Genomic DNA, 13,929 nt, shown 5'->3' with positions numbered 1-13,929 from the left:
GGTAGACACTAGAGCACAACCTCGTGCTGCTTAGGATTTAGAAAATAATGTTAAGCATTTGGAATTAGCAATAAGCACAACAGGTGAGGAATCGCACAGTTGTCTATGTCCACAGCCAAGGCTGCCAAGATCCAGTGTTAGTTTTTACCTCTGAAGAGTATCAGTTCACCTGACAATGGCAATCTAACAGCCAGAAGGAAATAATATTTCAGCCTTTATTATCACTAGCTAATAATACTTCAATCTTCACACAACTTCCTTCTCCTTAGGAGCTTCCAGCCCCTTTTGCAGCCCAGGTGGCCCACAGGCTGTCTTCACATGTGCCCCTCATTCTTGTGACCAGTCCTAGTTTTTACGTCTTTGCTTGGATAAGGTTTTCACCCTGAAATTTGCCTTTTCTTGTTTTCCAGGAAATATGATTAAAACTTATCTGGCGTGACCTCACACTGTGAGATAAATTTTCTTAAAGTTTTGATACATGCAAAATCTGAATTGTTCTTCAATTCCATCCATGTTCTAAAAACATGATGAAGTGAGACTGGAAGTGATGAAAAACCATCCCGGAAGAGTTTAATACACAAAAACTTAGGTCAGCTGTACTGACAAAGGTAGAATATGGCTTTGAATTTTACTATAGATGTCAGGTTGATTTTTTCATGAGCAGTTTACCTGTGTTTCTGTGCTTACCATCTAAGTACCACGAAGCTCCACTCTATCTGGGGACTGGGTCTTTTATGCATATAATCTTCCAGTTCACCAAAGCTCAATAAACACACGTTAAAAGTAATTTCAAATTAATTTAACCTTCTTCCACATCTTGGATTATTAAGAAGACAGCAATAAAGAAAAAACATACTACGATTGCCTCATGTCTGGAGGAGCTAGAGAGCTGTAGTATCTCTCATCCTCAATACCAAACATGTGGACCTTAGATTGATGAGTTTTTAGGGTTCAATTCACAACTCCTTCTATTTTCTAAATTAATATACACAGAATATACAGATCATTTACATATGTGTGCATATATGTACATGTAATATGTACGTATACATCAATGTATATATGCATTTATACCTAACCATTAGTCCTATATCATTACTATCTCAGTTCAGTTACTAGTTTCTGTTAATAGCTCTTTTTATACTATTGTCAGGCACCACTACCTTCTAAGTGGGTTATCTCCTGAGAGGATTTCACAAATCATTGAATATAAGATGCCATTATATTTCAACCAATAAACTTGTACCGCGATCCTATTAGCGAAGGATCTTCCAGTGGCTAAAATCACATACATTTGTACAAAGGATGGTTTGAAAAACAAATCTAACCTTGATTACTGACAGAGCTCAGTCCTGAAAAAATGGCCTCTTCACAAATCATTTAGCCAAGACATTTTGCAGAAATACTGCCACCTTCATGAAGGAGTTTTTGAGGTTATTTGTTTCTAGTCTATGGCTGCAACTCCTGTTTTTCACTCAGCAGCACTGTCATCATTTTCTCTACATGTAGCTTCTACCGAGAAGCTAAGGGGGGAAGAAAAACAGAAAACAGAGAGAAGGTATTTGTCATGACACAGCTGTGCTCCTTTCCCTGCAGCTGGCTACTTTAGAGCAGCAGAAATCTGAGATCTGCTTCTCCCTCAGTTCCCCTCAACAGCTCCCTCCCACTCCACGTAAGAGACCTTCCGTGGAGGCTTCTAGGGCTAGAGCTTATTATTTAGAAATTCAGAGCTGTATTTTCTTAGTCCTTTGTGCAGACAAAAAAACTGGGGAAAGGACAATCATATCTGAATCTCCTGTAACGCAGAGAACATCACGAACCCCCTGAGCTACAAATAGGTGAATAACTAACTGTTTCACAATACCCATAACAAGCCTTGGCTTAGGAAAACTTGACTTCTGCCCACACTCAAGCGAGCTCCTTCTAGTTTCTGAATAAACCCTTTCCCTGTTCATGCACTCAGAGCAGCCTCGAGCATAATTATTGCTTTGGTTGCATTCATGAGGCCATTTTAACAAGATTACATTGAAAGTTATTTGAACATTTTTTTGGCAGAAAGGGAGATACAAGGTCAAGTGCTTGCTTTCTTCCCCTCTCAGACCTTTGTTCTCTATTACCATCCCTTAAACAGACACACTTCACTTTTGATTGCCTGAATTTATATGGATCTGAAGCTATTTTATTGACATATAAAAGATGTTTCTTCTTTTATAGCGTCCATCTGTAAAGGAAGCCTGGAGAGGCCTAGGTTTTGAAAGTCATCAAGCTGAAAGTGCCATTCCTTACTGTCTACATTTAGCCCACACCCAGGGCTAAACAATAACCAGTTGTTCTATCACCCAAGACCCCTCCCCAGCTGGGAAAGGGAATTGGGAAAAGCAGGGAGACTCATGGGCTGAAATTTAAACAGATCTAATAAAATAAGAAAACCAGTATCAATGCTAATACAAAAGACACAAAGTTATAATCAGCCCATAGACTGGTGGCAAGTCCCTCCAGGGACCACAACTGTTGAGAAGAGGAAGAGGGAAAAGAGAGTAGAGCAAAAAGCCCCCCATCCCCAGCAAACTTTCTCATTTATAGTGAACCTGCCATTAATGTTACAGAACACACCTGTGGGCCAGCCTGGGGCAGCTGCCCTGGCTTTCACTGCTGATGGCCTTGATCACCATCCCACAGCTGGCCACAGACTGAAACAAAATGGAACAGAAAAGTGATTCTATAAATTTTATCCCCACAAAACCAGGACACTCACACATATTGGAGAATTGTGTTTTCATTTCAAGAAGGTGCATTATACAGGGTTCTTGCATCCTCCAAGCAGCTCAGCTGAACACTGCCACTGCGAGCAAAACCTGTACTGATGATCACCTCTGTTCAAGGTCACTGAAAATTGCCACTGCAGAAATAAGACAAATACTTGGGTCTTCTGGCTTTGCAACAAAGGCAACAGAAGTTTATGCTTTTCTGTCCATAGGTTGCTCTTGCAGTTAGGAATAAACTCTAAAAGGAAGCGCAGACGATGGGAGCACTGGTTGATGGTTGTGCTGCTAGTCAGAGGGACCTCAACAGGCTGGAGAAATGGGCAAAGAGGAGGCTCATGAAGTTCAGCAAAGGCAACTACAAAGCCCTGCACCTGGGGATGAACAAACTCAGGCACTTGCTGAAGCTGGGGGCTGGCCAGCAGGAAAGCAGCTTTGCAGGAAAGGTTCTGGGGTCCTGGTATGAACATCTACATTCTTGCTTTTTTACTACTGTCTGCATCATGCAGCAAAAGAACATAAGGCTCACGTACCTCCCGGTTCTCCAGTCAAAACCCCACCTGCAGGGTCAAGGATGCTTTAAACGACTCCCAGTTTTGATGCACCAGATCCCAGCTAACTGTAGCAATGCTCATCTTTTCCTCAGCCTCCTTCCCTATGCTGCCTGGGAGGTACCCAGGAGCTGTGTGGTACCCAGAGCCTGTCTTCTGCTTTCCTTCACAATGGGAAAATGGTGATTCTTTAGAAGAGACCACTAGTCATCTGCATCTAAAGCAAACAAAACCCCCCTCACTGACTCTGTGGAAATGCTGAGTCCCAGCAGGTCTGTTTGTAATTGTATTTACACTGGAGTGGTTCCATTAGCCTCTGGGAAGCGAATCCTGATTTACAATTATGAAAATCAGATAGAAATCTAAAGCCAAGTTCATATTTTATTTTAAGAGCTGCTGTTACAAGAGTCTGAAAACAACCACCAGACTGCTCCTATTAAATCAAAGCAAGCTGTCAACGACTTACACCACTTCAGTTAAACAGATACGCCAAAAGTCAGCCATTTGAAATCATATTTCCCATTATTAAGCAAGAATTCATGGGATTTTTTATTTCAGCATTGGGGAACACATCCTAACGCAAAGTGATGATTAAAAAAAAAAGTCCAAGAATACTTAGCTGGGTCTGAGAAATGCAGCACTGCGAAGGGCTGCTCTCCAATGCCCGCTCCTGTTACGTTTGAACATTTAGTCTCCACCAACTGGCACCCTGGCACTGGCACCAACTGCTGATCATTTTCAAGGAAAAATGAAATGCTAGATTTTATTATTCATCACAAGAAAAATAAAATAACATACAAGGAGGAATCAGGGAGAACATTATTAAGGAAATAACATTTTAGACAGTTTGTAAGACATTTGTCATATTGCAGACACAAAGTTATAAATATTCATATACCATTGATTGGGAAAGGACCAGGACGACTCCAGAAGCACAGCTACTGAAAATTTTCAACGTTATGCAAGACATCTCCTAGCACGAGGAGAAATTATTTGACTGCGCATCTTTTACATGGAGATGTGCGAAGAGGGGTTCCCAGAGGGCAGAAACGTTCGCTGCCAGCGGAGGCAACAGCTGCTGAAATAGCGGGAGAGGAGCACTGGTTAAAAAAAGGTTCTTTCAAAAGAGATCAGTTTTCAACGAAAGATTAAATTTTGTTCAAATGTAACCTTTTGGAAAGGTGCTGGATTTCTTAGAGAGGCTCTGATTTTTTCCTTGGAATTCATTTATAAACATTTCCACCTGAAAATTTATTTTCCACATGAGGCCTCAATGCAAAACTTGACTGTATCAGAGTCTGAATTAGCATCTGAAAGGAGTATCCAGAAAGGTATGAACTTCCAGTGGAAACAGATTACTTTTTAACTTTTCTGGGTTTTTTTTTTTGCAATATATTCTGCATACTGTGTACTTCTGTCTCTGTACTTCACTTATGTGGCTTTGGAGAACTCACTGACAACCTATTTAGAAAAGCCAAAATAAATAAAAAAACAACAAACCTACAGCAGCATATATTAGAGGCTGTGCTGTATATGGTCTGCCTAATAAGTTGTCACAGCATGCTAGAAATATTTCTGCTGAGGAAGTAATACATACACCTGTAGCAGATATAAATTCACTCTTTGAACTCCATTTGTTTTACAGTTTTTCTTTGTTTTTTATAATCATTGGTTACGCTGTCGTTCTTCCTTCCTTAATGTCTGAACTTCAACTTGCTTTTAAGAAGTAAGGATTGCTAGTTACTGTAGTTGCAGTCAATTTTTTATTTATGTAACTAGACTGTTTTTAATGCCATATTCCCAAAACAATTTCTCTGCTCCAGATGGTCCTCATTCACCTGCAGCTTCCTCCTGTGCATCCTCCCATTGCAAAGTAAGCTCCTTGCCAGCCAGAGTCCCCCATGCAACACTTCTCACACACCCATAAAATTTTACTGTTCCTTGGCGCTGCTGTTCCTTCCCAGGGGGCTGTATCACAGCTCATCAACTTTACAGTAAAAGAAGAAAGTGAACAAGGCACTGTCAGAGCTATTAAAGCATATTCATCAGATTATTCAGTGCTGCATAGAGTTGATAAATGTAAGTGTATAACCTTCCACTCTATAATACTTAAGATGAAAATGAGGCCAGTGGCTGTGGTTTGTGTTCTTTTGTCGTGTTGATGTTTTTTTTTTTTAATATATTATTTGTATTCTAGCTAACAAAGCAGACTGCAAAGCTTAGAAAACTTGGTCTTCAGAGATTAATTTATAAAGATACAAATGCGTTCGTTTTGGATAAAAAGCTTCTTTTGGCACACTTGCTTCCCAGAACAAGAGGGACTTTGATAAATTAAAGCAAGTCCAGTGAAAAGCCCCAAGACGATTACAGGGCCACAGCACATGGCATGGAAGATGTCGAGGAAAATGTTCAGTCTGGGAAGTCTAACAGGAAAATCTTATTGTTATCCTCAACTACCTAACGTGAGCGTACAAGAGAAGACAGAGACATTATTCTTGAAGATGCACAGAGAAAGCACAAAAGGCAACAGACACAAGCTCCACCTGGGAAATTCCAACTGTATATTAGAAAAAAATCTGCAATCACAGTAGTCAAACATGAGAATAGGGCTCAAAGAGGTGAAGGATCTCCATCCTTGAACAAGGCCCTAAGCCACTCCTGCCTTGAGTAGGGGAGCTGGACTAAGTAACCTCTCCAGGGGTCCCTTCCAACCTATTTTCTGTGATGAAATACAAAACCTTGCTGTAAAGACCCACTGGAAGTAAGGTATTTTTAATTATAATAACCAAAATATACACACAATAATGTGTATTTTACATATACCAAGAAAAAAAAAAACATACTGCATTTCAAAATTCATTTACTGCAATAACAGAGGCAAATAGTCAGTAGTAAGGTTAAGTCACTAATATTAAGAAAAGCCACAATTTGCATGTAAGTTGAAGCCAGAAGAAAGCTACAGAAGCTCAGTATTCAGAGACATGAATTCAAAGGATTTCATAGTACCCAACCCATCTCAACTTCATTACATGAAAAAGAAGTCTGGATTGCAGGTCTGGACCTAGGTTATTATCTAGCACCCATAAGCTTCAGTTTCATCTATTTACATTAACTGTTTTGAATTATTAAACTGTAAGGTCAAGGTAAGAATTTTACTTCTCACAACTTCAGCCTAGTTTCACTACAATTACCTTAATTACCAGACCAAAATATTATTTTATATTGTTCTTCATTTCAGGAGACGTGAACACTGAATTAGCTGTAACAAACTTCTAACAGTTTCAAAGTCAAAGGTTCATTTTTACTTAAAAAAACCCACAATAAAACTCTTAACAGAGGCTTAAAAAGGTCTTTATAAAATAATCTCCATCACACTTACAATAGTAAGAAAATGATTCTGGTTGCTAGTTTTTAGTAAATACAAACTGTTTTGTGTAATCTGTATTAAAGATGGTTATAACTACAGTTCACATTTTATTTTTAAAAGGTGAACCAACAAACATGTTGAGAAAAGCAGATCATTGCTGTTTCTCAACAAGTCCTTTTTCATAAGGACACGCTGCCTTGATAGGCAGAGATAGTCATGATTAGGAGAGAAGTCGTGACTTGCATGCCAAAAAAACCTTCCTCGGCAATCACTTTAGCCTCGGCAACTGTACAATTAAACTGATTTAAGATCAAAATTGTGTCATTCCATCCATCTTTTGAATGACAATGCTGATCAGCTCAAAATTTAAGTTTGCTTGAAGTGACACAAGAAGGTAGAATCTGAGCACGTTCCGGACTGGCAGAAAAAAAAAGAGTCTGATGCTTATCCTGTCATCTTTAACTATGAAAATACTAGGCGTTCTTCAAAGCGTTTTTCACCAGGTCTGTCGGAGCAACAAGTATGGCTGTGCAGAGAAAACATATGGGAAATATGAAATACAAAGTTTTCCATTCCTGCAGTAGTACTCATAAAATTAAACATGCCAACATTCCATTTCAAGAGGACTCAGATCTAAAAATCCATGCACATTTTTCATCAAGTTTTTAATACAATAAGCCCCTGAAATATACTTTTTGTGGACACAAATTGGCAATCACAATTACAAACAGAAAGAGCTCACAACAACTGCTCATAGGACATCACTTACTATACATTTTAATTAGCTACTAGATTCTTTAACTTATGGTTATTAAGATAAGGTTTAGAGACAGAAATAAAGATGCAATAGTTCATACATCTGAGCTTTAATCTGCTGGTGCATTCTCCTCCCTCACTGGGGCCCTCTAAAAAGAACTGTAAAAATAAGAATAAAATACAGAGAGTGTATGGTGACAAACAAATGTTCTAACCCAATACAATGATAGATACTCCTGTGAATCTAGTAAAAAAAGAGTAAGATCGTAGTGGTGGCTACACTTTACTTAAGAAGGACAAAATTCTCATTTTCAAGAGTAAATTAAAGACATGTTAGCGTTTTCAGTTTCCTTTCAACCAAGTTACCAAAAATGAAATTTCCAATTTATGTGTTAAAGGTGTCCCAAGTACTTCTTTACATTTTTTTGTATTACTGTTTCACAGAGAACAGCTTCTAGATGATCTAGACGAGTTAAATCAAGTCGCTCATACACAATAAAAGTAGAACTCAAGACGTTTTAATACCATTGGTCATTTTATCACCGAGTAGAAGGAAAGAGATATTGGTAGCTACTCAACAATTTTCAGTGCAACCAATTCTTCTCATATGTAATTTTAGCTAAGATAGTTAAGAGTAAGTTACCCATAAATGTAAAAAACAAACACAAAACCAAAACAAACCTCCCAAGACAGAACACTACACAAACACGCATACATCTTCTCAACATTCTTGAGAAGAGGCGAGCAGGCTAGCACATCCTGTCTCTTTCCCTCTGCTGACAGCAGACACCATGAAACTAAACTGGACAGGAAGAGGTAGGTCTGCACATCAAAGCAGGGAAGTGATCAGGTCTCAGCATTCAAATCAATTAACATGAAAAGTATGAAGAGGGAGCCCAGAGCTATCCTTAGCATTTACTCTTTCCCTTGAGCAGCCCACATACAGAGAGAGGCTGTTTCTTCAGATATTCTACTTCTAGATAGGTAAATTGATGTTGCTGTCATAGGCACTGCTGGATAATCCATTACCTTCACACTGCCACCCTTCACATTTGAAGGTCTTAAAAGAAAAGAAAAAAAGAAAAAGAAAAACCCCACATGAACCCAACTCTACCTGACTACTGTCTAACACTGGGGGAGAATCTTTCTTTTCCCTACTGTGAGACTTCTGTGGTAATATTTTACACAGTGTTGTAAAGACATTTCTTCTGATGTAAAAAAGATCCTGGTCTTGCAGCGTGCAGCCTTCTCAAGATACCACTTGTCATTAAGTGCATCCCAGTGGGCCCTAACTGCCCTCCCATTTAAGCCTCTGCAATCTGAATCCCAGTCTCAAATGCTGTTCAGTCAAGCAAGTGCTGAGGGAAGTTCTGAGCAATTCCTGCTGGTATTACAACCACACAGACATCCTTGACTGTGCTTTGTTGCATGACATCCTGCTAAACCATCCTCCAACTGTGTAGTTCTCAATGAAAAATACAATTATCCCAGTGTCTGCTGACGCTAAGCAGCAAACCCACTTCTAGCTCTGTGGTGATAAACTAACACATCCCATCCCCCACAATGAGACAGAAAGTTATTTCTGTAGCAATACGCTTCATACGATTTCACCCCAAGCGGTCATAAATAAAAGCAGAGAAAAAATTCTGTAACTATGACTTGATACTCTGCATAAGCTGTTGTGATAACTGATACACCACTGTCAGAGCTGTGCTGCCGTACACTGCCTACTCCTGTTATTTAGCTGTGCTTAAAAAAATGCATCTGATCAGCTATGACATTTCATTTTAAAAAAAAGATGCTATCAACTGACCATCAGAAGCATTCTGTTACAAAAGACTACTAAAACTGTATGGTAGTAAAGGTATCTAGAATATTCCTCTGAAATGTCAAGTATTTCTCTTCATACTGAGTATTTATGTACCTTGACATTATCAGTTCTTCTGAAAAATGGAGAAACACATCAGAAACTATCCTGTTGTATGATTCCAAAAAGGCAAGGTGCATATTTCTTCCTCCTTGACTCTCAAAAGAGAATATAGCCTTTTCCATAACATCCAGTGATGCAAACTGGTACAATACAGATCCTCCGTTAGGATACACATCTTAAAATAAAAATACCTGCAAGTATATTTCATATCTAAGATAGTTAATTATATTGTATATTTAATTTCTTTTCAAAGTGAACCAACTTCCACGCTATATCGTTTCACTTGTTCTATTGAAACTCTTAAGCTATACAACGATAAAATACTGGCATATATAGAGGTCTCATTTAGTAATTTATCAATATCAATGTTTAACACACTCTTAGGAGAGAAGTGACTTTTTCCCTGGCATACATGCACAATTGGTCAACCAATACTACAATTTGCACATTACAACACTGGAACACTGTTGGTGTTCTTTAATCTACTGCACTGTAAAGGAAATTTCATCGTATCCAATATCACCAAGTTTTCCTACACTTGAATATTCACTGAACAATTGAATTGGGGAAGAAACATGATAAAGAGAGATCATGTTTTTTGACATATTTGTACTGGCAATTATTACCCCATACCAAAAAACTCTAACATCAGATATATTTTGAGAACGAAGGAGGGAAGAACTTGAAGACTTCCCCTGCATGTCTAGAAATTGTTTTTCCCATCAACATGACATTTTACAGCTGCCTTCTTCATAATTAAAACTTCAGAGGGAAAAGGGAAAGTAAAGTTGCAGCTGAATTTGCTGTGAGTACATAAGTTATATTAGAACAAACTTACAAATTCATGTATCTATACATCAATGTTGTGGCTGTTCAGGTTTTATATTCATAGTCCTGTATATTTCTTTGAGAAACAGCAAGGCAGTGTCTTCAGATCCCCTATGAAGAATTAAAAAAAAAAAAAAAAAAAAAGTGTTATTTTGGTATGGTTCATGTTCTAATTCTTCTAAGTCACACTTCATCCCATTCCAGCTCCCTAACAAGTCTGCACAACCTATTGCCCTAGCACTTATCTTTTGGGAACATGGCCTTACCTCTACAACTTCCTCTGAGCCACAATTCATCAGTTTTGCATTACTTCTGCTATGAGCCCTAGCCTATGCATTTACCTTTTCCCATGACTCTGTCCTCCCTAACTTCTTATGGCTGCAACTTGAAATCCCCTTCTTTATCCACTTCTTTAATGGTTCATTTGGTTTAAATCTCCTTAAATAATCTATCACTTTCTGTCTGCAATGGGCACCTGAACATATTCCACCAAGAATACATTCTACTTGTCAAGGCTTTCTTCCTTTACTTGTTCCACTGCATCTATTAGCCCAATGTCAAAATTCAGCCCTGCCAATTCTATCAGCAATATTCTAAATCTTCTCTCCTAACTGGCTGGCACTTCCTTGTAAACAGGCTATATTAAATATCCACAGTCTTCCGCTCTTCCTTACCACTAAAATGTAAGGAAGTTCTCAAATAATTTAAAGATTAACATAATTCAAGTGCCGTGTTTCAAGTTGGTGTTTTCCCTTTCCTTTTCAAAATCAAAGCTTCAGGCTACCTGAATTTAAATTTAACATGGAGAGACTTAATTTTCTTACTTGTCTACAAATTGTTATTTAAACACATGTAAACAATACCAATCTAAGCGTAACAATCACTGTAAAAAATAACAAAGTTAACCAGGCAAATTTTAACAAAGTTCCAAAGCTGCAGGAGTTGTTAGATGAGGGTAGCTTCCCCTGCTTTTTATAAGAAATTACATGGGGAGACACTAAAGGAGATTTAGACGTTCAGAACTGTGATCATCCAAATGTGAAAAACATCATTTACAGAGCACCAGGACAGAGTTAAACGTACAAGCTAAGGGACTACAGATACTTTCCACAATTGAGCACAGAGACAGTAACCGCATTTCTTGATGGTCTCCGCTATTAAACGAGCGAGGAAGCAAACTAGCGAGCAGAAGGATCAACACGGAAGCTCTGTTCTGTTTAACATACAGATCATTTCATTTTAGGCTTTCCCCACCACCCGGCTCCATAAAGAAAAAAAAAAAAAAGGCAAACCAAAAAACCCCTCATATTTGGGTCATTAATCATTGTGCTTATCTTCCTTACCTGAATGACAAAAAAACCCCAAACTATTGGTAGCTGGTTTTTAAAAACCTGGCAATGATCGGCTGCCGCCTTGTGGAAAAGAACTCCCTGTTCCTTCAACTCTACCTGCGAAACGGCACTGCCGCCACTGGGTCACCGACCGCTCGGGGAGCCCTGCCAGAGCACAATGCTCAACAGTGCTGGCACACTTCAGCACTGCCGCCTTGATAATCGCTTCTCCGGCAGCTACTGATCTTTACCAACGTAAGTGATGCTGACATTAATAAGATCCTTCAGGTAATACTTTCAATTTCATATTTTAACCTCTGGAAAAATGTTTGCTTCTAAAAATTATTACCTATCAAAAATCAAAGCCTTCAAATATAGAGCACCGCTTGTCCAGCACCTGCTAAACTCAGAACATGTAACTAGTATTTTGCTTACTGAATAGCAAAACCAGTCACTCCTCCCCAGCAATAGCATTTTGCCCAGCTCAGCAACTGACATCCCTGCTTGTCTATTACATATAAAGGTGTGTTGCTGTGTTGCCAAACACAGTTTGCATATCTTTTGCTCTGTCATTCCACATCTTCTGTATTTTCATGTGTGCTTAATTTTATGACAGTAGTAAAATGCATACCACGACATACCAAAAAAAAGAAATAAAGAGCAACTTGTAAGGGCAAATACAACAGGTCAATAGTTACTGCTATTCCTATAAATGGAATTATATCTTTCTCCATCTGAAACATGTAAGCACTTAAAAAAAAGTAAATCCAAATCCAGGTAAGGCAATGGTGTACTGCAGCTCTGACTACATGATGACACCAAACTCTGCTTCGTGTTCTATAAATTGTTCTGTGTATGAGGAACCACTGTACACAAGTGACAAATCATAGCCATCCAAATTTACAGGAAGATCCACTGTGCCTTTTTTCTTCCTTTTATTTGTTAATCTTTGATAGCAGAGCATCAATATCCAGCAATTTGATTCCAACATGAAGAGGTAACGAAGTTTTACTACATACTGTAGCCTAACACAACTCCTTCATAAATAGTTTTATTTGAAAAACTACAGTTGTCAAAATGCTCATAGAGCTCTCCTTGTTTTGAAAATTATTTCAAATGAGATTTGAAAAGGTGTGTTTTGAGTGTCAAAGTTCAATAGAACAGCATGCAATGCCTTTACTGTAAACAGGACAATATATTCATTTCCTTTGTGCTAACACAGAATTTTATTTTGAAATGAGATAAGCTAATAGTGACATCTAGGTGCGACACCATGAGACTGACATTCCTGGACAGTCATATATACCATTTACCTCAATACTCAGATCTTCTCAATTATATAACACTTCAGCATCCAGAGTATAACAAATTTATCTTTACAGTATGCCTGTGTGGGAAGGCAACATCTCTCAAAACGAGAGGTCACTTCAGAATTAAGTGATGAGGACCTCGTACACAACTCGCCAGTCATCTTTTCCAAACATTTCAAAGATTACAAAGACCCAGAAAACTCCAGTCTCCTAAGTCATAGGCATACACATCGACCACTGGAACTACTCCTATTCTGGTAGCTCTGTAATTGGTTGGTCCTTTTGCAACGTTTAACTTCTCAAATCAGCAGTAGCCTGAAAAATACATCTGTGTATATAAAACCAGCTATTTTTGTCAAAACGTACTTGAAGTGAAATACTAGGGCACAATTTTTGACAAAGATCACCTGAGTTTTCTTTATGAAATGCTCAAGACAGGACACATGATTCTAGCTATTATCATATCATACTCCGCTCTCGTGAGACCCCCCCCTGCAGTGCTGCGTCCAGCTCTGGGGGCCCCAACATCGGAAGGACATGGAGCTGTTGGAGCGAGTCCAGAGGAGGCCACGAAGATGATCAGAGGGCTGGAGCACCTCTGCTATGGAGACAGGCTGAGAGAGTTGGGGCTGTTCAGCCTGGAGAAGAGAAGGCTCCGGGGAGACCTTATAGCTGCCTTCCAGTACCTGAATAAGGACCTACATGAAAGCTGGAGAGGAGCTTTTTACAAGGGCATTTAGAGATAGGACGAGGTTTTAAACTGAAAATGGGTAGATGTAGATTAGATATTAGAAAGAAATTCTTTCCTGTGAGGGTGGTGAGACACTGGCACAGGGTGCCCAGAGAAGTTGTGGATGCCCCCTCCCTGGCAGTGTTCAAGGCCAAGTTGGATGGGGCTTGGAGCAACCTGGTCTAGCGGAAGGTGTCCCTGCCTGTGGCAGGGGGGTTGGAACTAGATGATCTTTAAGGTCCCTTCCAACCCAAACCATTCTGTGATTCTGTGATATTGATCACAGGTAAATAACAGATGACAGGAGTAAGAGAAATGGTAGGCATGTCATTACTAACATTTAGAGGTATACAGTTATATCAGA

General features: G+C 39.0%; 1 protein-coding gene across 1 annotated transcript in view; it reads right to left on the bottom strand.

Annotated features, from left to right (window-relative positions):
- Positions 1–4,048: 4,048 nt before the first annotated feature.
- Positions 4,049–13,929, bottom strand: part of SEC23IP (SEC23 interacting protein) — a 29,109-nt gene continuing 19,228 nt past the window's right edge. Inside the window, 2 exon segments of the mRNA XM_068397631.1 lie at positions 4,049–7,206; positions 10,205–10,305. Of these exon segments, the coding sequence (XP_068253732.1) occupies positions 10,224–10,305 (82 nt within the window). The 3' untranslated portion in view covers positions 4,049–7,206; positions 10,205–10,223.

Source organism: Nyctibius grandis, chromosome 4 (genome assembly GCF_013368605.1).
Source record: "Nyctibius grandis isolate bNycGra1 chromosome 4, bNycGra1.pri, whole genome shotgun sequence".
Lineage (NCBI taxonomy): Eukaryota > Metazoa > Chordata > Aves > Nyctibiiformes > Nyctibiidae > Nyctibius > Nyctibius grandis.
The sequence above is the reverse complement of the archived record's forward strand: the minus strand, read 5'-3'. Positions and strand labels throughout refer to the sequence as shown.